Raw genomic sequence first — 27881 nt, forward strand, 5'->3', positions numbered from 1 at the left:
ACTAACCAATTTATTTGAGCATAAGCTTTCGTGAGCTGCATCTGATGAAGTGAGCTGTAGCTCACGAAAGCTCATGCTCAAATAAATTGGTTAGTCTCTAAGGTGCCACAAGTCCTCCTTTTCTTTATCCATTACATAGTTTTCCCAGAGCAGAAATGTATCTCAGCAGTTTTTCCCTTGGGTAACGTAAGTGTCCATGAGCTGGCGGAGTGACTGGGTTCTGTTCATGACGTCTGCCAGAGCATTCTGTGCTTCCACGCTCTTTTCTCTGTGTGCCTTGTCCACATCTTCAAATGCTTCCGTGCAAGGTCAAGCTTTCTCCAAGATGCGTCTCTTCTCGTCTCCTGGGAGAACATCATTGTTCATGGAATCGCCCAGTGCCACCCATTTCAAATGATTCATTGCTTCCTTCATAGGTTTCTGGATTCTAACACCACGGTTCTGTGCTTTCGCTCCTACAGCATGGCTGATGACTGAAGCACCATCGATGCTTGCTTCCACAAGGAGGTCTTCAAACCCACTTTCCTGTATCACACTGCCTATGTCACCCAGGAAATTCACTGTACGATGCACGCCTCCCATCTCAAAGGGGTCATTGTCAAATTCGGTTCGATTCCTCCATTTAATCAACTGTGCTTTGCAATACATTGCTTCATCATACACGTCATAAGTCCAGTCTTGGCCCAGAGAGTGGAACATATCCTGAAAATATTTCATCCTGGTGTACTCTGTATTTACATCAGTTGCTGATGCAGAAATCATTGCACGGTAGCCAATAGTCATAAAATAGCAGACAGAAAGTCTTCTCCAATCAGTCCACCCTACAAATAATGACAGATATTTTGATGTATTACATGATACAAACAAGTTCATACTGTCGTGTGACTACAGACTTTTGCTTTAACCAAAGGCAGACAAGTATGGGAAAATGCATAAAATATGTCACCAGGGGCTAAATATTCCCCAAACTTTCCGCAACAGTATTATTTTGAGTACATAGTTCGTAGGCAATTGAATTTAGAAGCTTTCTGCCAATTTTTGGTAAAAAATAGACCGTGTTTCTCCAAGTTGTGGCCTTTTTGGTGATTTTATGATTTTTTCAGGTTAAGGTTTCAACATGACATGATATAGAATAACTGCACCACTCCCAGCAGCTACAAACACCCTGCTGATGACCACCAGATGTGTGTCTAACATGTGGCAACAAAATGTTTCTCGCTGACTCATTCATAAGACCCCTTTTTAAATCTGAATGGCTGACGACTCCTCCTCCAGGTTTGCCAGCTCTGCCGCTGATACCCAAGGTGTAGGCTTCAGCTTCCTCCGTGAGACCCTGGCCAGGCAGAGCAGACCAGGTTTCCTGCTGCTCCTCTGCTCAGCAGATCTGGCCGTGAATATGCACTGGGAGCAGATCTGCGGAGTAAGAAGCTGGACAGTCCCCCCTCAGAGGAGAGCCGCCGGTAGATGGGGCTGCGGTTCTGAACACGCCCCCAGGGACCTGGGGGATTGGGCTGGAGCAAGCTGCAGGCCCTGGTAACCCTCGTTTGCACTCTCTCTTGGCAGAGTTCGCAAAGCTGATCCAGCTGCTCTGGACCTCGTCCCCCAATGAAGTGGTGAGCCCCTCGGAATTCAAGACCCAGATCCAGAGATACGCACCCCGCTTTGTCGGCTACAAGTAAGGCTCTGCCACAGCCTAGGCTAGACGGGGGGTGGGGTAGGGGGCTTGTGGAGCCCAGGGAGTGGTTCCTTACCCTTCCCTTGTCCACTCCAGCCAGCAGGATGCTCAGGAATTCCTGCGCTTCCTCCTCGATGGGCTCCACAGCGAGGTGAACCAGGTGCTAGTGCGGCCCAGATCCAACCTGAACAACCTGGACCACCTGCCGTAAGTAGGCGGCGCGCGCGAGGAGAGAGCCACGCCCGTGGCACAGACTGGTGCCTCTCGCACGCTGCCTCTGCAGAGCAGCATACATCCATCATCGCCAAGGAGCCACGCTCCCTGCCAGCTGGCTCACGCCCAGCCTGGAACTGGAGAAGGGGTCCCAGAGGTGTTTTTCACCAGCTAAACCCAACCCCAGGGGCCTGCCTTGGCCAGCTCTCTCTTTGGGGTGATTCTGAGCAAGTTCAGATTGGTGGTGGCTGGACCAAATTGGCAGCAAACGCCCAGGACACCAGAACCCAACTGTGATGGGGCCTGGGGGGAGACGGGGGCTGCAGGTGCGGAGGGGAGATTGGGGCCTAATAAACGAGCCACAGGGAAGGAAAATCACCAGCAGATCCCAAACTGGGCAGGTAACTGTCCCCTCCAGAAAAGAAAAGAAAAGAAAAGAAAAGAAAAGAAAAGAAAAGAAAAGAAAAAAGAAAGAAAGCCCTGCTAATGTGAGGGGATCCCTTCTTCCCACGCGTTCCAAGCTCGGGGGAGCCGGCAGCCCTGTAACAGCCCGGCATTCTGCACACCTGCCTGCCGTGATGTCTGTAGGGTTTAGCATTGCTAGCCCTGGAATTAGCACGTCACAGATCCCAAATATATGGAGTCCCCAGGCTTGATGTATGGGGGTACGGCTCTGGTCTCTTATGTCACTCAACTCGCGAGCCATCAAGTGCTCCAGCGGTGCTGGACTAAAGTTCAAGTGGACTAAATGCAAAGCCCGAAGGCCCTCAGCATGCCGTGCTTTTAAGGGTTTGAGACCCACTGGCGCGGTAGTGGAGTTCAGGACCAGAGAAGCTTTTCCAGCATCAGTCCTGGACCAGTGACCGTAAAGGGGGCAGAGCATGCTCCCTGCAGCTCCCTCCTAATTGGCATGCTTCCGCCTGCAGACTGCAAAGCAGCTCAGGCCTTGGTGGGGCGCTGGCCCTGGCAGGCATCTCACACACTCTGTCTCTTCTTTGTCCCCTGCAGTGACGATGAAAAAGGGAGGCAGATGTGGCAGAAGTACCAGGAGAGGGAGGATAGCCGGATCGGAGGTGAGTGCCTGGGTACGGGGAGGGGAGGACATGGGGGCAGGGAGTGGATGGAAGGATAGCAAGGCCCAGGGAGTGAAGTGGAGGCGGGCAGGGGAATTGCAGTGTCTATGGAGGGGAGGGCAGGCAGCCGGCTCAGACCCCATACATCCAGTACACAAATGGATAGATCGGTAGAAGACACGGTTGCTGTGATGGTCAGAGCCCTGCCGGGTGAGGGCTGGGCCATGCAGTGCCTTGGGCATCTCTCACCCCCTCTCGTTCCCACCCCACCCCAGATCTCTTCGTCGGGCAGCTGAAGAGCTCCCTGACCTGCAGCGAGTGTGGTTACTGCTCCACGGCCTTCGACCCCTTCTGGGACCTGTCCCTGCCCATTGCCAAGGTAATGCCCCCACCCCCACCTGCTGCTCAGCGTCCCCCCATCCTGCCTGCCTGGGCATGCTCTGACCCTCACTCTTTGCTCCCCACAGAAGAGCTATGGCGAGGTGACCCTGTTGGACTGCCTGCGGCTCTTCACCAAGGAGGATGTGCTGGATGGAGACGAAAAGCCAGTGAGGGAGGGATGGGTGGGGAAACGGTGGGAGGAAGGGATGGACGGGCAGGGACAGATGGACAGGCAGACTGCTGTTTAGGGATCAGGAGGTGCGGTACAGAGATCATCACCCTTCGGCACTGCGCCATTTGCCCACATCACAGTTTTGCTGTAGCAGTTGGTCCCGCATCCCAGCCCCATGGGAATGAGGCCGCCTGCCCTCAAGGTGGGCACCATCTTGGCTCAGGGATAGGCTTGGATTTGCTTCCGCTGTGCCCCATTTCCGCTAGACGGTGGGCCTATTTGCTGAAGTTCCCCTGTGGGTAGTACGCTCGGGCCTGGCCCAGGGCTCCTGGGTTCAGCCCCCCGATGATGCTATCAGGATCCCCCTCTAATCCTGGTTTGTCTCCCCCAGACATGCTGTCGTTGCAAAACCAGGACAAGGTGCACAAAGAAGTTCAGCGTCCAGAGGTTTCCAAAGATCCTGGTGCTTCGTATCCATCAGTCTCCCTGGAGCTCCCTGCAGTGGAGATCCCAGCACCTAGGCAGCATATGCCATGGGGCGGGAGGGTGGGGGGTCTTGGGGCAAAGGGATATGGGTGGGAGTCACCTCCTACCCCCAGGCATTAGCAGATCCAGCTTCTGCTGAGTGGGACATACCAGAGGAAGACCGGGGCCCATACCCAAGAGGGCAAAGGGCTCTGTACACATCTCCTCCCACCCTTCCCTCCCATCCATCTGTCCTGGCCCTGCCCCCTTTCCTTGACTCCGCCCCCCCAGATCTGAAGCGCTTCTCTGAAGCCAGGATACGAACCAGCAAGCTCACCACCTTCATCAGCTTCCAGCTGAAGGACCTGGACCTGCGGGAGTTTGCCGCACAGAGCTGCAGTGAGTGCCCTGGGGCAAGGCGGGGGCTGGGTGTGCTGGCACAGGGAGACAACATGCCCGTAGCTGATGGGGCAGGGCTGGGGCAGCGTCCCTCACGGCATCCCACTGGGCATCAGGGGCATGTCACGGAGCACCCCTGTCGCTAACCAGTGTGCCACACTGCCCGGCCTGGCCCTAGATCAGACACACACCCAGTCGTGACCCTTCCTCCCTGTGCGGATTTATTCTTCACTTACCAAGGTCAAGAGAGTGGGTTGCAGCCTGCCAGCAAAGCAGACTTCCCCACAGCCACCTCTCCTCCACCCAGGCTGCCCCTCTGAACTTCTCCCATTTCCTCTCCCTCCCACTTAGATCCTTCCACTTACCCATCCCATTGCCTCATCAGCCCAGCAATTGCCACCCAAGCTGAGTCATCCCCAACAGGCTTCAGCCTGCACACCTTCCCCGTGCTGCAGCCACCTCGAATCGGGCCCTGGCACAGGGAGCTTGGTGGCTGATGAGCCACCCCAAGGGAGCTCTCCCCACTAGCTGCGTGTCCTTGGTTGCCAGTGCACTCATCCCACAGACAGGGCGTGGGTACGTTCTGTCTCCCTAGGACTGTGTCCTGCCCCAGCAGAGGCTGCACGGCACGCTCTGCCTTGCTGCACCCCTCTACCCCACACCCTCGAGGGAACGAGACAGTGGTGGACGAATTCCCCAGCCCCCAAGGGACATGCCTTTAGCCTTGTATTTCAGGTGTGGAAACTGAGGCACAGGACGTGACACACACAAAGCCATGCACTAAGCCAGTGGCAGAGCTAAGAACAGAACTGAGGAGTCCTGGCTCCCCCAATCACTTGCTCACTCAAGACCACTCTCCCTCCCCAAGCGGAGAATAGAACCCAGGAGTCCTGGCTCACCCCCTCCCCCATTCTTCTGCCCAGTCCTTGGGGTCTTGCTCTTTGTGCCTTGCTAGTGGAATCCCAAGGGCACAATACCAGCCCGGCAGGGGATTCCAGCAGCAGGGGTCTGGATGAGCACGGTGGACCCTACCCTCGCTAATTGCTGGGTTTGCTCTGCTCTGCCCCACCCCTACAGATCATGCCATTTACAACCTGTATGCCATCTCAAATCACTCCGGGACCACCATGGGAGGGCACTACACAGCCTACTGCAAGAGCCCAGTGTCCGGCGAGTGGCACACTTTCAACGACTCCCGGTAATCCTGGCACTTGGCATCCCAGGCACCCGTCCCACTTCCCATGTGGCCAGGGGTCTGTATGGGCATATGGGGAGGTGGATGGGTATTGTGGGCTGATGTGGGGAGCAGCTCTGTGGATTGAGGTGACTGAGGGCTGCATGGGCAATGAGTGTTGTGGGGGAGATCTGCAGATGTAGGGTAACTGGGGGCTGCACAGGCTAGGGGGGCTGTGGGGGTAGCTCTGTAGATGTGGGGTAACTGGGGGCTGCGCAGGCAATGGGTGTTGGGGGAAATCTGTAGATGTGGGGTGATTGGGAGCTGCACAGGCTCTGGGTGATGTGGGGGGAGATCTGTAGATGTGGGTGTGATGGGTTCGGTCACAGGGACCCCCTTGGGACTGCCACCTGATGTGCTGAGACTACCTGTGAGCCCGTTTTCCCAGCACCCAGCGTTCTGCCTTTCTGGGCAATTTGCAACTTGTGCAGTTCTAGCTTCCTCTGATCTTCACTCTTACTTATTTTGCTTACTTTTCTGTCCCTATTTCCCTTACCCAAAATAAGCAAACAGAAAATATCTAACCGGTAATCACTTTGTCTGTTCTCCAGCCAACACACTTAAACCTCACTTAAAATCATTACCAGCATTTCAAAGCAATCAGCTGTGCACAGATCCTGCTTGACTATGCCGCTGTGACAGGTTGAGTCAGAGAAACTCCCTTGGGACTGCCACCTGATGTGCTGAGAGCCCCTTTTCCCTGGCAGCTTGGGACTTCAGTACCCTGTCTTGTTGAGCCAGACACGCCAGCCTGCTGCAAACACAGACCCAGGTCTGAACCACGTCCCCCAAAAGCTGCAGACTTAACTAAAAGCGGTTTAAGAAGTGCTCCTGTCTCTCGCACCCAGATATCCAGTTCCCAGTGGGATCCAAACCCCAGAAAATCTGTTTTACTCTGTATAAAGCTTATACAGGGTAAACTCATAAATTGTCCACCCTCTATAACACTGATAGAGAGATATGCACAGCTGTTTGCACCCCCAGGAATTCATGGCTTACTCTGGGTTAATTAATAAACAAAAGTGATTTTATTAAGTATAACAGGTAGGATTTAAGTGGTTCCAAGTAATAACAGACAATAAAGTAAGTCACCAAGCAAAATAAAGCAAAACATGCAAGTCTAAGAAGAATACATTAAGAAACTGATTACAGATGAAACCTCACCCTCAGAGATGTTCCAGTAAGCTTCTTTCACAGACTAGACTCCTCTCTAGTCTGGGCCCAATCCTTTCCCTGGTACAGTCCTTGTTCCAGCTCAGGTGATAAAAACTAGGGGATTTCTCATGACTGCAGCCCCCTTTGTTCTGTTCCACGCCCTTATATACCTTTGGCACAAGGCAGCAATCTTTTGTCTCTTTGGGTCCCCACCCCTCCTTCTAAATGGAAAAGCACCAAGTTTAAGATGGGTTCCAGTACCAGGTGACATGGTCACATGTCCTGTGAGACCCCAAGCCTTCATTCTTCCCAGCCTGACTCATAGGAAGGCTTGCAAGTAACAGAGCCATCTGCAGTCAATTGTCCTAGCTGATGGAACCCATCAAGATTCTAAACCACCATTAATGGCCCACACTTTGCATAACTACAATAGGACCTCAGAGTTATGTTTTATATTCCTACTTTCAGATACAGGTATGATATAGTCATACAAATAGGATGACCACACTCAGTAGATTATAAGCTTTGTAATGATACCTTACAAGAGACCTTTTGCATGAAGCGTATTCCAGTTACATTATATTCACACTCATTAGCATATTTTCATAAAATCTTATGGAGTGCAACATCACAGTGGGGTAACTGGGGGCTGCATGGGGAATGGGTGTTGGGGGAGATCTGTAGATGTGAGGTGACTGGGGACTGCACGGGCTCTGGGAGTTGTCAGGGGAGATCTGTAGATGTGGGGTGACTGGGGGCTGTATGGGCTCTGGGTAGTGTGGGGGTAGCTAGGTAGATGTGGGGTGACTGTGGACTGCACAGGCTAGGGTGGTTGTGAAGGTAGCTCTGTAGATGTGGGGTGACTGGGAGCTGCACGGGCTCTGGGTGTTGTTGGGGGAGATCTGTAGATGTGGGGTGACTGGGGACTGCACAGGCTCTGGGTGTTGTGGGGGTAGCTCTGTAGCTGTGGGGTGACTGGGGGCTGCTATGGGGGTAGCTTCCCTTCCTGTGCCATGACCGCCTCTCTCTCCCTACAGCGTCACCCCGATGTCCTCCAGCCACGTGCGCAGCAGCGACGCCTACCTGCTCTTCTACGAGCTGGCTAGCCCGTCTTCCCGCATGTAGCTCCTGCCCCCCCGCTCGGCCCCTTGGGAGCATGGCATGGCCACGCCGAGACGGGAAGACCCAGGACGGCCACGACTCTGGCGGGGATTTCTATTAATCGGTTCGTTTTTTAAAAAACAACACAAGACGCAAGAGAAACCACCCCTAAAATGGGGCCAGCACCCTGGCCGGGGGTGGGGGGGTAGATTTCTCCTGCCCGGGGGCCCATTGCGGCTGAGGCTGAAGACAAGTGGAGCCCCAGACCAACCGGCGGCACAGACAGCGGAGAGGATGCCGGCACAGAGGGGGCTGGACAGTTTGGACGATTCCTGCTATTAGGGGCGGGGATTGGATTCTTAGCTTATTTTGCTCTTTTCTTTAGTGTGTAATAAATGCCAAGGGGCGCAGAAGCCTGCCTGTCCCATTAACTCCAAGCAACCAACCCCTCCCACCCCGGGGCAGACATGAGTGGGGTTTGGGGACCCAAGAGTACCTCCATCTCATCCTGGTGCAACCACACCATTTGGAGCCTGCTGCTTGGGAACCCCATCTTGAATTGCACTATGGAAACACCGCACCTGCTCTCCAGCTCGGCCCCACCCTGCTCGCTGCAGCCAGGGGCTGCTCCTCTAAACCGGACTAATAGCCCGCCACCCTTCTCCAATAGCCCGAGGCAACTTGGCTGGTGGCTCTGCCCATAGAGCAGTCGTAGCAGTGAATTATTGATTTGAAACTCCCTGGCCAGGCTATGACCGGATTTGTGTGGATGACGCCCAGCGGTGCACAGGGAGCCCAGGACAGGTCCTGGAGTGACTGTTCTGCATCTCAGCACTTTGGGGGGATACTCTTGAGTTCATTTTTAATTGACTTTTCTCAATCCACAGTGCCCACACTGGTTTCCTAGGGGGCCTCCTTGCTCGGAGCATCGGGGATGGGGGAGAGACTCGCTTTGGGTGGGTTTACCAGCCTGCTGTACAACCGTGCCTTAAAATGTTTTGAGAGCAGGGAGGGGCATGTGAGCTGAAGTAATGTTCCCACAATCCTCTGGAGCATGCCCAGCCTATGCCATGAGGGCCAGCAGCTTTCTGAGAGCCAGCTTTTTTTTTTTTTTTTAGGGGGCGTGGGAGGGTCTCTGAGCAGTTGGGAATGGTGAGCAGCAGCCTCTCCCTCCCACAGAGGCGTGAAGCCAGCCCCATTGGGCTTCCCCTGAATTGGCCAGGGAATCTCAATTGCCTTTTTAGTCTTTTCTCTAATTTGTTCTCTTCCTCCCTTCCCCCCCAGCCACATTCAGAGCATCCCACCACACCCTACAGCTGAGCTAGCCCCTGCCATGCTCAGAGATGCCCCCACAGCCATGTTGAATTGTGCCACTTGCCTGTTCTTGGCACTGCACGGCTGGGGCATCCTGGCTGCTTTGCCTGCTTCCCTCAACCGCTCCTTGCGCCCTGCCCCAAGAACAGGTCTAAGAGGACTGACACTTAGATTGAAAGGGACATTTTCCAACTGCTTAGCCAGGGCCCCTTTCAACGTGGCTGGGGGCACCTGCTGCAGGGGACGAGTGGCTACAGGAGCAGCCCAGACAGCAGCTGGAGGGAGGCTGAGCAGAGCAGAGTTGCTGGTTTGGTTATTGCTTGTTTACTGTGTAAGCAAGGTGAGCGGAAGAGTGTAGAGTACAAGGGAGACTTGTACAGGAATAAATTTTAGCTTGAACACCACCCCCAGGCTTTGCCTTGCTGTGTGCGTCCCAAGCTAACGCTACAGGACAGACCGCACTCCTCCCAGCCTAATGCGGCAGCTCAAGGGCATGAGCTGTGGAAACCCGCCCCCAGGCCAGGTAAGCCCAGCCAGCTAGGGGGTTTATCCTGCCACTGGCTACTCACTGGTGGCAGTGGGCTAGATAGAGCCGTGCTCTGTGCCAGGGCACAGCTCTTGGCTGCCCAGAGGGCTTATGAGATTCCCATTGCCCCCCAGAGCAGGACAGCAGGGCCTAAAGCAAGCTGGGACCACCATTTAACCTGGGCCTGAGGCAGGCAGCAAGTTTCTCCTGCAGCCCCCCGGAGCCTGGCTTGTGCAGCATGAAACAGAATGAGAACTACGACACCACTGCAAAAGGGACCCAGGGCTGGCTAGAGAAGCAGAGATCCAGGCCCAGAGCAAAGCCTTTTGCTGTAAACCCTCCCCTGCACCACCCATTAACATGCCCCAGTCTTGGGAGCCCTAAGTACTGGGCTCTCCCCCTGCAGCTCAGCTCTCCCCAAAGCTCCTGCACAATGAGCCCTTTCTCCACTGCTTAGTAACAGAGAAACAGCTTCGCCTTGAGGGGCTGCAGGAATGTGACTGGCTGGGCCCTGGCGCCAGGCACTAGGGAAACGCTGCACCCAGCCCAGCCAACGGTAAACACAGCCAGGGGAATTCGCTCACTCCACATCCAGCTCCAGCCCCACTCCCTGCAGGCCCATGGGGCACTGGTGGCATCAGTAATGCCCTGGAGGGAGCAAGGGAATGAGCTGCTGTGGGGTGGAGAACCAGGCTCCCCCCCAGACACATTCACCCCCTAACAAGCCCACTGGAAGTGCAGGACCTGAGACCCCCTGGGACAGTGACAGCCCTGCTGCCTCCAGGCCACCCCTGGAGATCTCATGAATACTCCACACATAAGTCCCTAAGCGGCCTCTGTCCAGGGGAGCAAAAGCAGCTTGAGGGCCAGGATCATGTCTTGGGAGGGACTCAAGACCATGGGAGAAGGCCCCAGCTCCATCTCCCTACCCCAGGCACACTCTCTCATAAGATGTCTGACCCTGCAGCTTCCTTCCAGGCAGCACCCATCAGACAAGCATAAAAGAAGAGGCGGACTTGAATTCCCACCCACTAACACCAGCGCAACCAAGGAGAGGGCTCGGATGTGGGACTGCTGGGTTCTACTCCTGGCTGGGCCACCAACTGGCTGCATTACCTTGGGCAAAGCAGGTGCACAGATGCCCCAGTGATGGCCACTAGGAGAATCATTTTCAAAAGCATGGAAGTGACTTAGGAGCAGAACACTCCTTGAAAGCCAATGGCTCCAAAGGCACTTTTCAAAAGGGGACATTAGCGCCTAACTGCAGCACCTTGAGGGGAACCTATGTAGGTTTTTTCAGGGCCTAATATTTTCTATGTATGCCTCAGTTTCCCCCCTGCAATGCAGGGATAATAGCACTGACCTACTGATAGCTCCACAGGATCTGTGCTCCGCCCCCAGCTTTGGAACAGTCTCTAGCTGGAACCCCTTTGGGGGGACAGACCCCCAAGGGGTCTCACTTTTCCTGCAGAGAATAGGCTATGCAGCCTCACCCCCTCCTTTGACTGAATCTCTGGGGCACCAGCATTCCTCCTTCACAGCGGGCACTCTATTCAGCAAGGCCAACTGAGAAATGCTCCTGGAGAGACTTGGAGACCCCCCTCACCCTCTAATGTACCTCACCCAGCCTTTGCAATGACTCAAGTAGCATGGTCAAAACAGTAAGTTTATTTGTCAACGGGAACACAGCAAGTCCTTAGGTTAGCCCAGAGTCTTCAAGGTCCTTCAGGTTAGCCCAGAGCCCAGCCAAACTGTAGCGTACCCCCCTTTCCAAGCACCATCATCTCCTTCCTCAGATCCCTGGTGAGCACTTAGCTGCCCTCCAGATGACAACTTTTATTCCCCCCCTTTACACCTTCCCAATCCTTGGTTCTTGAGCTGGGAGATTCTGCCCAGCTTCCCTGCAGAGAGGTGGGGAAATCCATCTCCCTCTGGGGCATTGGTTGCCAGGTGTCCATGTCCTGGTGACAGGGTTTGCCATTGTCCTCTCAGATTCTCCATCGATAGGGTGTCAGCCTCCACCAGTCCTTTACAGACCCATTCAGGTTCAGACAGCTAGGCATCATGCATGCTTATGTCTCTTAGCCTGCCCTGAGAGACCGTCTCCCCCCAACTCCAGTAACCATGAAAAATAAAGGGGAAACTGAGGCACACATTGGCCACATACAATTACAGAAAACTCCATAGACACTGCTCTGTGCACCTCAAGGATGGCTAAGGCTTCATAGAGCAATGTAAGCCAGGGGCTCGGAGATGCTCCTCAGGAATGTACTACATCAGCATACCTTACCGTCCCACTCTGGGGTGCAGTCCAGACCAGTGAGGGGCTGGGTCATCACATGCCCTGTAACCCTGGCTGCCTCTCAGCTTTGCTGCTGTAACTCCCACCCTGCACCACTCACAACCAGACCCCTAGTCACACCACAAGCGTCCATGTAGAGCCGCAGCCTAGTCCAGCAAGACTGGCTTTCAGCAGCCTTGGTTACTCCTCTCGGGGTGACCCCAGCACACTCCCAGTCCCAGCTTTCCCCAAAGATGTGCGTTCTGCACTGACCTGCCTTCTCCTGAAGGGTTCAGATCTTCATGTTTGTTGCCCCTGTAAAGAGTCAACATTCAGTTTGTTGCTTTAACTTGAGTTAAACAGTTTGGTTTACACACAGCACTGGATTGTTTTAGATTAGTATCAAAAACAAAACAAAGGTAGGATTAAGTGAATTCAAGTAGAAGAGGTGAAACTAGCTACAAGCGAAGAAGAGTGAACATGCATCTAAGTCTAACAATCTAACAAGTTTTGGTTCAAAGCTTGGTTTGAGATGGTCTCACCCGCAGCCTTCCAACAAGATGGGGACTGTCCCTTTCCTGGGTCAGGCTCTCTCCCAGAGGCCCAAAGGTGCAGGGGCCCTGGTGGTCTTAGGCAAAAGAGATTACTTGGGGTTCTCTACCCCTTTATAGTCCAGGGAACCTTAGGAGTGGGTCCTACTGAAGGTTACCCCTCAAAGCAAAGTTTATGCAAGCTGTGAGGAAGGCAACATGGAGTCTGGTGGGCAAAGAGGCTTCATGCACCTTTCCCTTCTTGTTGGCAGGGAACAGAACCTGTAGTTCCGCTATCTCCTCCCCCTGCAGTTTTGAGGACCCTGCTTCCCTCAATTTGCACACAAGTAAACACATTGCCTTCTTTGGGCCAGACCAGACGAGTCTAACACCTTTGCCTGGGCAGGGCTGAGGCATTTTGAACATGTGCCATTGTACAGGGGATTTCGTAACTTTACATTAAGTTATCAACCAGCAAGTTATTAGTTTTCAAATGATCCCTCACAAGGCCTATTTTGTGCAGTGGCATGTAGGGTGTGAATACAGGGGTGCTTTCCACCACCGCCAACGCCACAATGTAGCCACTTCTGGGGTGGAGCACAACAGCCGCTTACCTACCCACAGCACCACATAGCCCAGGGGAAGCAGGGCAGGTCATCTCATCAACTTGATGGGGGACCCCTCCATGCATCCCAGATCTAGCTGCCTGAGCCACTAGGGTCCTCAGCTCCTGGGGAGCACCAGTCCAACCAAGCCAGCTCAGTGCTGTCCCTTTAAGACTCCTGTTTGCCATGCCAGGGGACTTGACCTCAGCATCCTCAGCTGAGTTGGATTAAGGTGGGAGGAGGGGTTGGGGCTTGGGCTGTTTTTTTTAATGCTTTTAAAATTCTTTCACTGCCATGTGGCTTTCCCAGCCCCCTCCCCCTCGAGTCCAGTACAGCCATTCCTTGGCTTCCAACCTTTGGTACCAGCCAAAGCAGCCAGCCTGGCCATTTACATTCCCAGCAGCAGGCAGACTGAGCTCAACCAGAGCTCTGAGTGCTCCGCAATAACCACGTGGATGTCCCGGGGGAAGGATCAAACCCCAGTCGCACCTCTCAGGAGCCGCTTTGTGCTGTCGCAGTGATCAGGAGCGGCCATGCCGATGGCAGAGGGGCCATGGGAGGGGGCCAGGGCCCACCAGACCCAGAGGGCGAGGAATGCACCAGGGGAGCAATTCTAGCCAGATCCTGCCAGGAATCACCCCCAGCGATGAAGGACTTCACTGAAATCACGCTGTGCCCCGACAGGCTGGAGCAGAGTAAGGTATGGGCGGCAGCAGGTGCCACTGGGGAGGGAGCTGTGTGGGGTCTTGGCCCTGAACCCGCTTGGCCCAGAGCTCCTGCTGCTGGTGTCACCTCCTGCCCCTGGGGCCAGGCAGTCACCTCCCAAGCCCTGACCCCTCAGTGCCATGTGCTTCCCCCAGCTCACCCTCAATACCATGCAGTCCCCCTCCCCCGATGCCTGGTACAGACCCCCATCAGGGGATTCACTCACCATTGGGGCATCTGTTTGGGGTCTTGCTCCTTTCAGGTCTGATGCTCCCCATAACCGACAGCTGCTCATGCTGCATCCCACCTCGCTCTCCAGGGCTCGCGTGGCTTCCTCTGTGGCTCCACGCCCTGGCCAGGTCACTGTACTGTCCTCCCCGCCATTCCAGACAGTCCTTCTGCACCACAGCCGGGCCCTGGACCACTTTCTCAGCAGCAGGGAAGGGAACCAGGCCTGCCCACGACCCCAGGTTCCAGCCCTGAATGCTTTGCCCAGCAGCCACTGTCTGCTTGCTCCCAGGCTCCAGCACTCCTTGGATTCCTTCCTATGCACCGCACATTCCTGCCCAAACTCCCTCCCCCAGGGAGCAACTGCTTCCCCAGCAGCCCATTCTGCTCTCAGCTTCTTCCCTTTAGACCACCCCACCTGAAGGTCATCTTCCACTCAGCTTTATTGAGCCCTGGTTCTCCTCCTGGGGCAGCCTATGAGGTTAATTGACCTAATTTAACCTGCTCTGCCTTGTGTGGGGAGGACCTCACTTCCCACTCCCACCATACCTCCTGCTTCTCCTCCCCAGCACTGACCCCTCCCTGCCATGTGCACCTGTTCCCAGCACCCAGGGCTGGCCCCCTTGCGCACACCCACCCCCCAGCAAGGCCCTGACTCCCATTAATGAACAGCCCAGCATGCCCCATGTTCCCCACCCCACAAAGCACTGTTCACCTCCCTGCTGCTTCACACTGCACTGTGTCCCAGGCGCTCCACCCCCACCATAGCCACACCAGCCCCTTGACCACCTGCTCTGTGTCTTGCAGACGGAGTTTTGCAATCCCATCTTTGAGCCTGAGAGTGAGGGGGCTGGCTGCGCACCCCCCACTCCGCACCAGATGGCGGGGGAGAACGGGAGCAGCACTGGATCCCCCTGGGATGGCCTCGGTACCAGCCCCCTGGGGGCCCTAGCACCAGTGGGCCCTTCTGAGTGGGCAGCCCCTGAGGGGAACAGGGAGGAGAGGCAGGGGATCTCCCTCTGCCTGGGGGAGATGGGCCCAGCAGACCCTAGGGTCCTCCCTAAGGGAGTCATGCACCACACAGTACTGGCTGTCAGGGGGCCACCATGGTCACACCAGTGCCCTCAAGCCAGGCCCCCTGTACTCGGTGTACCCCAAGGAGCTGGTCCTGTGCCCCACAGCAGCTTGTTCCAGTGCCCTCCAGCTGCACTTTGTATACCCACAAGCACCAGAGGGGGAGCAGTGACCCACAGGTCCCACCCAACACAGCGCCCACTGGCTGCCACGGCCAGAATATTGGGTATCCCAAGAATGGCTTGAGGGGTCCTGTGCTCGTACCCAGAGCCAGGTGTATCCCCACAGGGTCCCCTCCCCAGTTCTTCCAGCCTTGGGGGTCCTGTCCCACTGCCCTTAGCGCTGGCAGGGCTGGGTGCCACACAGACCTCTCCCCTAGGGCTCTGGGAAGGAGGGGCCCCCCCAGCCATGCTCACCAGTGACCCCTCGCTGTGCACACAGCTCCCCCCGCAGGCCAGCGGCTCTGGGGCAGGGCGGGCAGGAAGCACGGGCCCGACTGCAAGTTCTCCTGGCTGTGCGTAGCACTGATGAGTGCATTGCTCTTGCTGCTACTCGCCTTGCTGCTGGGGATCATCATCTCCCGTGAGTACCAGGGCAGGGGCAGCTGGGGCATGTGGATGGACAGCAGGTGTGGGGGGCCCGGCATGCTAGCAGCACAACCCAGCTGCAGTCTTACACCCCCGCCCCCCCCAGGGTCAGGGCAGTGAGTGGGGCTGGGAGCACACCTGCGGGAATGGAGTAAGGGTTAGCTACTGCTACCCCATCAAGACCCTGGCCCCACCTGGTCCACCCTCCAGCTGGAATTACCAACAGCCTGAAATCCACTGAGCTCGGGGTGGAGGGAAGAGACTCCCCAGCCCCCAAACACCTAGCTCCGAGCCCCTGCTCCCTCCCCGCCCCAATCTGGGGTGCCAAGCAGGGGAGACAGCTGCAGGCCAGGCCTCCCCCACCAGCAGTGTCTGATCCCTGGGAGAGAGTCTCAGCTGCCTGCCCAGAGACCCCGGTTCCAGTGGCTGACCCCCACTCTTGGCTCTCCCTGTGGAAGCAGAGCTGCAGTCCTCACACTCAGCCGGACCCTCCTCTGCGACTGCATCTGCCCACCATCACCACGCCACCACAGCGCCTGCAGGCACCGCCGAGCCACAGAGAGAGCCGCCCCCAGCTGCTACACCAGAGCCCTGTGAGTACCAGGGCCTCGCAGAGCCTCTCCCCAGGCCAGGGGACCCAGAGATCTACCCCCAACCCTACTGAGCACAGGAGGGCATCAGACACCAAACCGAGACCCCATTGTCCGGGGAGATCACAGGGAGCCACATTCACAGCCCCCCTCCTCACCTCCCTGACTAGCCTCATGTTAATCCCAGTAAGGGGGAGCAGTGGGGAGAGCAGCTAAGAGCAGAGGGGATCCCCATCCCTGACTAGGGTAAGCATTGAGCCCCAGGGCTAGGGGCACAGAAAGGGGCCCCACCCACTCCATAGCTCCCCACCCAGGCTGGGAACACAGAGGGGACCCCCCCATCCACCCCCCTCCAGGGCTGGGGGCACAGAGAGTGAGCCCCATCCACCCCACAGCACCCCCCATCCTAGGGTGATATGGGGAAGAACCCCTTCTTAACTCAACCCACTGTAACCTTCCCTCTCCAATGTGTCTTGTGTCCCTGTGCAGCCTGTGGGGGGACCCTGAAGGGCCCCGAGGGCTCCCTCAGCTCCCCCAGGTACCCTGCCCCCTACCCACCCAACACCCTGTGCGTCTGGCGCATCCAGGTGGAGGACGGGCTGGCCATCCAGCTAAAGATCGAGTCACTCAGCCTGGAAGGCACAAGATGGTGCCTCTTCGACAGGGTGGAGCTGTACGAAGAGCTGGGAGCAGCCAGCAGCTCCCCTTGGGGAGGGACATCCAGGTAGGGACCCCATTGCCAGGCTGGATGAATCACAGACCCCCCCCCCCCCAATATCCCCACCCATCCAGGCTCACATCAGCCACAAGATCCTCAGCTTTTGGGCCATGGGTTTCTCAGTTGCAGAGGGGCAGTGCTCTGGATTCCCATCTGCCAGGGTGGGCAACTTGCCAGAGCAAGCAGCACCCTCTGCTCAGGCCAGGCCCCAGCCTAGCTAGGCCTGCAGAAGGTCCAGGGCAGGTGTGCTGGTAAAGCAGGGGGTGGGGTGGAGAGGGGCACTCACCCCCAGGGCTGCCTGGCACTCAAGCAGGGCTGTAGCAAGTGGTCTCCCTCCCCGACATCCCTTTGTCAGTTACAATTCTGTCTTGGGGTTGGGGGAGGCAACCCCTCTTCTGTGGCTCCCCTGCTGGGTTACAATCCAGGCTTCCCCTTCCAGGGGGTCCCCAAAGAGACACCAGTCACAGAGAAGTCTTCCAGCACCCACAGAGGCTTCAGGGCTTTCCCCATAGCTTGGGGGACACAGGCTTTTGGCCCTTGGCTAGTCAGGGGCTCCCCCAGTTGGATTTTCCCCCAAGGAGAAGGCCCCCTGGGTGGCCCATCTTTTGGAGTGCATAGAGGAGCCCAGGCCCACCCTTTCCACCAGGCTCCCATACAGGGCCCAATGGTGGGCAGCCAGGTTCTGCACCTTAGGGTGCTAAGCAGCCACCCCCCAGGTCACTTCCTACCAACAGCCCCTTTCCCCAGAGGAAGTTAAAGAACCACAAAGCTTCTGACCTGCTCACTGGGTCTCTCCAGTCTCTGCTGCGCAATCTTGGTCAGGGCTGTACTGCTAGCATTTCCCCAGCCCAGAAATCTGCCCTAGTCCCGCTGCCTCCCTTTTATACCTTGCCTCCAGCTGGGCAGGCTTTGCAGGTGCCTCCACCTAGGCCCAGAGCTTAACCCCTTCTTATCCAGTGCGGACTTTGTACCTGTCATCACAGGAGCCCAGCGCAGGAGGCTGTGGATCAGGACTGAGGGGCACTGGCAGAGCTGTGGGGGGACAGGGGGACCAGGGATGTATGGCAGGGGGTTCTGGGTCAGGCTTGAGGGGCACTGGCAGAGCTGGGGGGCAGGACAGGGTGTCCCAGGGCTGGTATGGCAGGGGGCTGTGGATCAGGACTGAGGGGCACTGGCAGAGGTGGGTGGGAGCCTGGGAAGGCCAGGGTGTCCCATGGGTGGTATGGCAGGGGGCTGTGAGTCAGGCTTGAGGGGCACTGGGAGAGCTGGGGAGTGGGAGGACATGGCATCCCAGGGCTGGCATGGCAGGGGGTTCTGGGTCAGGATTGAGGGGTACTGGCAGAGCTGTGAGACAGAAGCTTGTCCACCCTTCCTGCCTCCAGCCAGCACTGACATGCCCATAAGCCCAAAAATGCCCCCTGCCCTGGGCCTGCGGGTCTCTCCCCCCAGAGCAGTGCAGCAGGAATGGAGTGGAGGGAGCCCAGCGGAGCTGTCCTGTGCTCCCCTGCTGCTCCAAGGGCACCCTGGCAGATCCAGCCTCCCCCCACCACGGGATCCAGGCCATCCCAGCCATATGGGCTCAAGAGGTTAATGGGCAGGTGCCTGCCCCACTTGCCAGGGTCTCTGGGGCAGGGGGCACCGGTTGCACACACTTGTTGCTCTCTGCAGGTTTTGTGGGGACGTGGCGCCCCCGACAATCAACACCAACTCCAACCGGCTGCGCGTCACCTTCGTCTCGGACAACAGCGTGGGTGCCCTGGGGTTTACCGCCCACTACCGCGCCATCGTGCCCAGGGACAGTGAGTGCGGCCCCCCCCACACACAGCCACCCCAACCCCTGGGGCTTCACCCTCCCAGGGCAGCAGGGGCCCTCTGATGCAGGGCCAACCCGAGCTCTGGGCACCTGTGGGCAGCTTCCAAGGGCGGGGGAGGCTCTGTTATAAAGCTGATCAGAGTGGTCCCTTCTGGCCTTCAGATCTGTGAACCCACAGGCAATGGGGCACTGGCCCTGGGCAGGGAGCTGCTGACCAAGGGGCATTGCCAGGTTCCTAGGCCCGCACCCAGCCACTGGCTCCTGCTTTCAGCAGCCACTCCTCTTCCTCGTCCATCTGTCTGTCTGTCCTAGAGAGCTGTGCCTGGGACGAGTTTTTCTGCGACCAGGGGCTCTGCCTCCACCTGGGCCTTGTCTGTGACGGCTTCCACGACTGCACGGACAAGAGCGACGAAGCCAACTGCAGCTCGAGACACAAAGGCACGGGCAGCCGGGCGGCCTCCGGCACGGCTTGGCCACACAGGGGCTGGGCCGGGGCGGGGGGCAGGCCTGGGCCAGCATGAGGGGCAGCAGCAGTGCTGGGTGGGGCCCTGGACGGGAGTTGCAATGGGGTGTTGGGGGCCCGTACCGAGGGATATTGCAGGGCTGGCAGGCAGGACAGCCTGGCAGGGCGTTGGTGAAGTGTGGGAGCCCAGGCCTGGGACAGCATGAGGACGGTGCATGTAACGGTTGAGGGGCATTGGCAGAAGTGGGTGGGATCCAGGACTGGAAAAACAGGGGATGCCATGCGTCAGGACTGAGGGGCCTGGTCAGAGCCATGGGAGGAAAAGTCCATGTGTTGTGGGCTGAATGGGGTGGGGCGATCTCTAACAGACTACGCAGGGCCAGAGCAAATCCCTCAGCAGGGACAGTCTGAAATATTCTTGCCCGGGTGCTGCAGAGTGCAGGGAGCCCTGGAAAGCCAGGACTGAGTCAGACAGCACCAGGGGTGCCGGGCCGGGGGTGGGATGGGGAGAGCCCATGGGTCACAGGGCTGGCGGCAGAATAACCAGCGTGCACCAGTCACAGCTGGGCAAGAGCAGAGATCCGACCCCATGGTGTCTGTCTTGTTCCAGAATGCGGTGGGTTGCTGACCAGCTTGGAGGGGCAGTTCTCCACCCCAAGCCACCCCCAGCCATACCCGCATCAGCAGGTGAGGGGGGAGCCAGGGGCTGGGGGCAGCAAGAGTGCTAAGCAGTGGAGGCTACGGGGAGGTGTGTCATGTGGCCCAGCTGGCATAAGAGGACAAGGGCCAACCTCTGCCATGCAGCTGTTGGCATCAGAAAGGAGAACCAGGGCTATGGAGGGCAGGGGAGGTGGAGTGGTCAGGTTGGCCCTGTGCTGTTCAAGCCACAGAGGGATAGGGTCCCCCACTGTGTCCAGAACACCAGGAAGAGCCAGAAATGCCCCAGTCTGGGCCACCCTGGCAGCTCCTCCATCCAGAGGTGGGCAGTGGTTTAATGCCCGGTGTCAAGGATCAGGTCCGGTGCTCTCATGCGGCTCTGGAACAGTCCCTGGGAGGAGCCCTTCAGTGTACCAGCCCCCTTAGGGTCACACTCTTTCACGAGGGTGAGCCACTTGCCTTCCCCGCCTCTGGGGACTGAACCTCGGAGCCTTCACCACCCCTGCTTCCCACTGTGAGCTCCCTGCAGCGAGTCCGCCTGCAGGAGCTGTGTGCACCCAAAGGGATCCATGTACCCCCCTGCCCCCAACTTCCTTAAACTGCAGTGACTCAGCCAGAACTGTAACAGCAACAGGGTTTATTACATGTCTGGAACACAGTGTAGACAGCCCTTGGTTAGCACAGGGAACAGAAAAGTTACAGCGTAGAGCATCTGCGTCCGGCCCAGAGCCCTCTGACCCCTCTTTCATCCCAGTCCAGGAACGTCTCCCCCATTTCCAGCAGCCCCCATTTAGCAACCCCACCCGGCCCCTCCTCGGTCCTTTGTCCTTGTTCCCCTGGTCGTCACACCCTGCTGGCATCCATGGTCGTTAGTTGCTAGGTGCCCAATCTCCATCCAGTTGGAGTGGCTGTTGTCTTCTGGGACTCTCCATGGGCCTGGGGCAGCAGGCAGCAAGGCGTCAGACACACCCGGATCTCTGGATCTCTACAAAGAGGAAACAAGCTTTTCGCACCACCTACTTAACCCTACACCACATAGGGGAAACTGAGGCACACACACGCTTCATACAAAATATCATGAAATAATTCCCACGCCATCCCACCCGGTCTGTGCCCAGCTGGCAGTTCCCCATCCAGACACGGGCAGGGATGTCTGGCACAGGCTTACTGGCATCGGTCTCTTCCAGCTCTGTCTCTGGCAGATCGCCGTGCCCGTGGGCCATGTGATCGATCTGCAGTTCCACAACTTCAGCTTGGAGTCGCAGGAGGACTGCACCTTTGACTTTGTGGAGGTGCACGACAGTGCAGGCACGGACGCCCTCAGCCTCCTGGGCAGGTACAGGTGCCCGCGGCTCAGCGATCTGCCGCTGGGGGCAGGAGATTGAGGGAAGGGGAGGGGGGCAGAACTCCCTGAGCAGGGCTGCCTTACAGAGCCACCTCCTGGGGAGAAAGAGGAACCTCTCTCCTACCCGACTGAATGCCCCCATCCCCAGCACTGGAGAGACCCAGGTCCTGCCCCTCCCAGACCCAGCCTTAGCTGCCTGTCAGCCATACATCTCCAGGTGCTGTACGAAGCAAGTCGGTTTTACTCTCTCCGTTTCGCACAGCGGGGAAGTGACTTACCCAAGGCAGGCCGGTGGCACAGCTGGGAAAGGGCACCCAGGGCTCCCAAGTGCCAGTCCAGTGCTTTATCCACTAGGCATCAATGCCTTCCCAAGGTACTAGCCAATATTCTGCACACAGCAAGAAGACGGGCTGCACAGGGAGGGGACAAAAGTCTCTGGAGGCATTTGGCACGGTCACAACTTCCCACACACCGTCCATTCCCATCCCCATTTCTGCTCCTCTCTTCTTTTCCCTCTCTGTCTCACTCCCCTCTTTTTCTCCATCTCTCTCTCCCTCCTGGTCTCTCTCCCCTGCTCCTCAGCCCCCTCGTTCCCATCACATTTCCTCTCCTGGCAGGTTCTGTGGCTCCCAGTTGCCGCCCGTCCTGACCTCCTCACGACACGTCATGACCGTCCTGTTCATGGCAGATGAGGGCGTGGCGGAGGACGGGTTCTTTGCCACCTACCGTGCCCGGAACGCCACGGAAAGTAGGTCCCTGGGTCTGAAACGCACCCTCCCTGCTACTCGGTCTTCCTCCAGCTGGGTGGCAGGGTCGCCCATCTCTGAGTGGCATGTCCTGGTGCCAAGCTGACCCAGGTGCACTCTCTGCCAGGGTGCTGCTCAGCTGTGGGTTCATCGCTGGCACGGAGCTGGGCATCACATGTGGTGAAAGCAGCATGGGTCTCGGCCGTTGGTCTGCCTCCCTAGCTGTGGGATCGTCCCATCTCCCCACACCTCCCTGAGAAGGGGACAGAGACCTCCTCAGCCAGGCTGATCACAGGGTCGTTTTTTTCTAGGAGGGGAACTGCCTTGGGAGGTTTATCAAGGGAATAGCCTGACACCCTGTCATTTCCCTGTTGCTGCCCAGTAAGTAGCTGATTGCTGTTAGGAAGGGAGAACAATGCGATCACCTCCCTAGCTCTGTCCCCTGGGAATCACTGGGGTAAACAGAAAGCAGCAGTGCCCAGAAATCTTAGCAGTGACTGTCAGGAGAGTCCACTCCTCCACCCTCCAGGTCTGCCTTTCCCCCACTTCCTCTTTCCAAGGTATTTCCCAGGGGACCTTTGCTCCCCCTCAGTGCATTTGTCCGTGCACATCCCAGTGAAGCAGTGCTGTTGTGCAGATGGGAACTGAGGCCCAGCGAGCCTCAGTTCCCATCTGTACGGGAAGTGGCAAATTGATACCACTGTAGCTATCCTGGCCCGTGGACACTCGCTCTAGTCACGGTATGATAGCGCTGTCCAGTTGGGTCTGTGATCCAGTGACCATGGTTACATTGTAGTTACACTGGAGTTGGGCACCGCTTCCCATTGTAATTACAGTTGCTGACTGCTCGTGTGTGTCCGGTTGGGTCTGCAAGCACGGGGTCACCATGGTGACTATAGTTACACTGCAGCCCATAGCATGTAGGCCCCATCGCTGTACTCAGACGAGTACCCGCTCATTCCAACATCTTTCTCTCTCATCTGCCAAGAAACATGCAGCCCCTTGGAGTTCTCCTGCAGAAACGGGGAGTGCCAGGCGCGGGAGTCGGTGTGTGATGGCTGGCATGACTGCCCGGATGGGAGCGATGAATTCAACTGCACTAGTGTCTCACCCCCCTCCTTTGGTGAGTGACAACCCCTAGCCCAACCAAGCTCCTACAATGACCAACACTTGGCTTATGGGGTGGGGGGACTTTATCCTCCAGTTTCCCTCAGCCGGTTCAGGTCACAGGTGGAATGAGTTTGGTAGGCCTCAGCTCTGCACCCAGGGAACCTCTGTCCTTACACACTAATGTGACCACCAACTCTGAGGCACCTGCTGGGCTAGGATCCAGATTTTGGAGCCCATGGGCCCTGCAAACGTTCTTTGCACGTCCTAGCCAGCGCACCCCCCCAGCTCAGAGCTGCCACCTGTATCACCTGCCCTCTCCCCTGCAGAGTCCTCCTGCCAGCAGATCCAAGTGGAGGTGTGCTTGGGTCTCAGCTACAACACCACCTCCTTCCCCAACATCTGGCTGACCATCCCAGACCAGCAGGAAGCAGCCACCATGCTCCGAGACTACAAGGTGAGCCCAGCACAGGGGGCCATGGGGGAGACTGTGCTGCCCGGCCGGGGGGTGTCAGCTGGGCGGGAAGGGAAACCCAGTGGGAAGCAAGCAGGCTGGGTGGAGAATTTGCTTTGGGTGGAAGGTGGGGACATCAGGTGCCAGCAGTGTAGAGTGCCCAGGGGGTAATGCACCCATAAACGGGGAAGCCGCCCCCACCAGTACCCCAGGCCTTGTGGTGCTCACTGCCTCCCTCTCTCCCTGCAGACCCTGATGGGGCTCTCCTGCTACCAGCACCTGCGCCTGCTGATCTGCAGCCTCTTCGTGCCCAAGTGCACGCCGGACGGGGGCGTCCTGCAGCCCTGCCGCTCCGTGTGCCTGACGGCAGAGCAGCGCTGCCAGCAGGCCCTCAGCCTCCTCAGCATCCTCTGGCCCATCAACTGCAATGTCCTCCCTGACTCCAACGACCCCGTGGAGTGCTTCAAGCCGTGAGGGGAAGGTGGGGCCCAGCGAGTGGAAGGGTGGGGTGGCTCTTCCCGCCCCAGCCAGGCCAGAGACGCGACCTGTCTGGCTTTGGGGTGGGTGGATACTCGAACTCTTCTCTGAGCTATGCCCTCCCCTTCCAACGCGTTTCCCTTCAGGGACCTGAGGACATGGGGAGAGCCTGTGGGGCCCAGGACCCCCAAATAAAGGTGCTGGAGAAGAAACCACCCACCCTGAGACTGGGAGCCTGCTGCCCCATAACTCCCCATGGTATCCCTCATAACTCCCCATGGTATCCCCCATAACAGTCCCCTGTGGGAGCCACCAGGGCTGGCCCTAAGTGCCCAGAATGCGAGTGAATGGCTGCTGGGGTCTCCACACTGCATAGTCACAGCACTTCGGCAACGCCTGGCCCCATCTCCCCAGTCCTGCAGTGGGGTCAAAGGGTCCGCCGGCTCGTGCCTTCTCACCCATCACATCCTCCGATACACCCCGTCCTACACCCCCTGCATGACCGAGGAAAAAGAAAAAACAAATTTTTGACTCAGTTTCCCCATCTGTAAAATGGAGACAATGCTACTTCCCTAACAACCAGGGGGTTGTAAGGATAAAAGCATAGCTACATGGGGCCCTGTTGTGATGGCAGGGGCCATAGAAGTACCTAGATAGACGAATGACAAAAAACACCTTAAGAAATGGCACCTACCCCAGCATCACACTTCGTTTTACAAACCTTCCTGTGCCCGAGCCTCTAACTTGACATCTCATCTGGGCAGCAGGGGGCTGGAGGGCTGCTTCCCCAATGCCACGGCAGCTTAAGACATAGCACCCATTGGCACACTTCAGTTCCTTGGCCCAGTTCTGGCACCGGACAGCTGTCTTTCCACCTTACCCGAATGCCACTTGTACACAGGGTAAAGAGTTAATCAGCTCACCACGCAGACCTGCAGGCTAAGGCAAGGCCCAGTGCACTGTATTCCACTTGACTTGGCTGGCAGTGCCCAGGGCGCTGGCCAGAACAGCAGCGTGGGCTCCAATGCCCTTGGCACGACTCTGTGTGTCTAATAAACAGCTGCAGCATTTTGCAACTACAACCTTTCAAATAATAATTTGGCTTCACACTCTCCTGGGGGGGCAGGTCAATATTACCCCCAGGTCAGCACTGGGGAAACTGAGGCACCGAGAGGGGAAATTATTTGCCTGCAGGTCAGGGGCAAGGCCAGGAGCAGAACCCAGGGGAAGCCCATGTATGAATCCCCTGCTCTAAGCACTGGAATATGCCTGGGCTGGGCGGAATCACTGGAAGGGGTCACTGGGAACCGAGACCTAAGGGGTCCTTGGACAAGGAGCTGGGGAGTGAGAGCAGGAGCCCTTGTCTCTCTGAAGCAGACAGGGCTCATAGCCAGGGCTCCACCAAATTCACAGTCCATTTTGGTCAATTTCACCGTCATAGGATTTTAAAAATCGTAAATTTCATGATTTCAGCTATTTAAATCTGAAATGTCACGGTGTTGTAATTGTAGGGCTCTGACCCAAAAAGGGGGGGGGTGTCACAAGGTTATTGGGGGGGGGTTGCAGGACTGCTACCCTTACTTCTGCACTGCTGCTGGCGGCGGCTCTGCCTTCGCGCTGGGCAGCCGGAGAGGGGCAGCTGGTGGCTGAGAGCCCAGCGCTGAAGACAGAGCCGCTGCCATCAGCAGCGCAGAAGTCAGGGTGGCCTGGGCTGGTACATGCTGCCGCTGCCTTCAGAGCTGGGCTCCCCCCAACAGCTGCCGCTCTCCGGCCGGCCAGCGCTGGGGGCAGTGCAGAAGTAAGGTGACAATACCCCGCAACTCCCTTTTGGGTCAGGACCCCCAATTTGAGAAACGCTGGTCTCCCGCCCTGAAATCTGTATGGTACAGGGTAAAAGCACATAAAAGACCAGATATCACAGTCCATGATGCATTTTTCATGGCCGGGAATTTGGTCGGGCTCATAACAGGGCTGGGCTGGGCTGGGCTGTGGGGGGTGGGGTGTTGTTTGGGAGATCCAAAAGCCAAGGAGATAGGATCTAGGCCCCTTTGTTATCCGAAGCCCTCCCATTTCAGGGGTGAGTGGGTACGGGGTTCCTGGCTGTGCATCAGTCTGGGCCCATCTCACCCAGAGCAAAGTGGGGGTATTCTCCCTCAGCTGTAAATACTGAACCCCTCCCCACGCTGGAGAGGGTGGGAAGAACTGGGGAGAGGGTGGGAGGGGCTCCACTCCCGAAGAAGGGGAAGGTGGATTCTGCTCTGGAGCAGGGGCAGGCCGTAGCTGGAGCTGCCAGCTGGGTTTGGACTCCTGGCCTGACTCCTGACCACTCCACTAAGGTTGGCTGTGCCTTAAAGCCACAAACAAGCTTCTCCTGACCAAAGACAACATCCTGTTTTCCCATCCACTGGGAGGATCCGCAGGCCAGTGCAGCTGGCTGAACACCACCCCTGTGATCTCAAATGCTGGTAGAGCCACCCACCAGGCCTGGGATGTCCGCTGGGAAGGGCACAGAGGGGCTCTCTCTCCATAGGCTCAGAGCAGGGCTTCCCTCTGCTAAAGCACAGCACCTGGGAACCCCTGGCACCCAGACGTGACCGCGCCCTCCCCCCACTGGTGCACAGCTCCCAGGAACCCCTGGCACCGAGACGTGACCACACCCTCCCCCCACTGGTGCACAGCTCCCAGGCACCAAGACGTGACCACACCCTCCCCCCGCTGGTGCACAGCTCCCAGGAACCCCTGGCACCGAGACGTGACCACACCCTCCCCCCACTGGTGCACAGTTTCCAGGAACCCCTGGCACCAAGATGTGACCACACCCTCCCCCCACTGGTGCACAGCTCCCAGGAACCCCTGGCACCGAGACGTGACCGCGCCTTACCCCCACTCGTGCACAGCTCCCAGGAACTCCTGGCACCAAGATGTGACCAAACTTTCCCCCTGCTCGTGCACAGCTCCCAGGAACCCCTGACACCAAGATGTGACCACACCCTCCCCCCGCTGGTGCACAGATCCCAGGCACCAAGACGTGACCACACCCTCCCCCCACTGGTACACAGCTCCTAGGAACCCCTGGCACCGAGACGTGACCGCGCCTTCCCCACACTCGTGCACAGCTCCCAGGAACCCCTGGCACCGAGACGTGACCGCGCCTTCCCCACACTCGTGCACAGCTCCCAGGAACCCCTGGCACCGAGACGTGACCACACCCTCCCCCCACTGGTACACAGCTCCCAGGAAACCCTGGCACCGAGACGTGACCGCGCCCTCCCCCTGCTGGTGCACAGCTCCCAGGAACCCCTGGCACCGAGACGTGACCGTATCCTCCCCCCACTGGTACACAGATCCCAGGAACCCCTGGCACCAAGACGAGACCGCATCCTCCCCCCACTGGTGCACAGCTCCCAGGCACCCCTGGCACCGAGACGTGACCGCGCCTTCCCCCCACTCATGCACAGCTCCCAGGAACTCCTGGCACCAAGATGTGACCAAACTTTCCCCCTGCTTGTACACAGCTCCCAGGAACCCCTGGCACCAAGATGTGACCACACCCTCCCCCCGCTTGTGCACAGCTCCCAGGCACCAAGACGTGACCACACCCTCCCCCTGCTGGTGCACAGTTTCCAGGAACCCCTGGCACCGAGACGTGACCGCGCCTTCCCCCCACTGGTGCACAGCTCCCAGGAACCCCTGGCACCGAGACGTGACTGCGCCCTCCCCCCACTGGTGCACAGATCCCAGGAACCCCTGGCACCAAGATGTGACCACACCCTCCCCCCGCTCGTGCACAGCT

General features: G+C 57.7%; 2 protein-coding genes and 1 long non-coding RNA gene across 13 annotated transcripts in view; 2 read left to right on the forward strand and 1 right to left on the reverse strand.

Annotated features, from left to right (window-relative positions):
* The window catches only part of USP2 (ubiquitin specific peptidase 2), a 57653-nt gene extending 49372 nt beyond the window's left edge, over positions 1-8281 (forward strand). For all 6 annotated transcript variants that reach the window (XM_073321193.1, XM_073321190.1, XM_073321192.1 and 3 more), the window contains 9 exons: positions 1564-1675; positions 1772-1882; positions 2897-2961; positions 3237-3340; positions 3429-3509; positions 3906-3984; positions 4271-4378; positions 5456-5576; positions 7805-8281. In XM_073321193.1, coding sequence (XP_073177294.1) covers positions 1564-1675; positions 1772-1882; positions 2897-2961; positions 3237-3340; positions 3429-3509; positions 3906-3984; positions 4271-4378; positions 5456-5576; positions 7805-7892 — 869 coding nt within the window. In that variant the 3' untranslated portion in view covers positions 7893-8281. The remainder of the gene's footprint in view (positions 1-1563; positions 1676-1771; positions 1883-2896; positions 2962-3236; positions 3341-3428; positions 3510-3905; positions 3985-4270; positions 4379-5455; positions 5577-7804) is intronic.
* LOC140901762 (uncharacterized) lies at positions 129-14630 on the reverse strand. Its single transcript, XR_012155955.1, has 3 exons — positions 14056-14630; positions 12263-12304; positions 129-821 (listed from the first exon to the last, which is right to left on the reverse strand). It is a non-coding gene; the product is annotated as an uncharacterized lncRNA (long non-coding RNA).
* MFRP (membrane frizzled-related protein) lies at positions 13494-27634 on the forward strand. Of its 6 annotated transcripts, none has more exons than XM_073321196.1 (14): positions 13494-13824; positions 14865-14985; positions 15573-15713; positions 16180-16311; positions 16798-17032; positions 18695-18825; positions 19152-19277; positions 19913-19989; positions 21147-21295; positions 21922-22052; positions 23039-23173; positions 23487-23614; positions 23861-24092; positions 27604-27634. In XM_073321196.1, exons 1-13 carry the CDS (start codon positions 13678-13680, stop codon positions 24083-24085), a joined length of 1878 nt encoding a protein of 625 aa, XP_073177297.1. In that variant the 5' UTR covers positions 13494-13677; the 3' UTR covers positions 24086-24092; positions 27604-27634. The 6 variants fall into 6 exon arrangements, 5 of the variants coding, with proteins under 5 accessions (XP_073177297.1, XP_073177296.1, XP_073177298.1 ...); XM_073321195.1 differs by lacking the exon at positions 27604-27634 and adding an exon at positions 27043-27094; XM_073321197.1 differs by lacking the exon at positions 27604-27634 and adding an exon at positions 26710-26737.
* The last annotated feature ends 247 nt before the right edge of the window (positions 27635-27881 follow it).

This window comes from Lepidochelys kempii, chromosome 22 (assembly GCF_965140265.1).
Source record: "Lepidochelys kempii isolate rLepKem1 chromosome 22, rLepKem1.hap2, whole genome shotgun sequence".
NCBI classification, from domain to species: Eukaryota; Metazoa; Chordata; order Testudines; family Cheloniidae; genus Lepidochelys; species Lepidochelys kempii.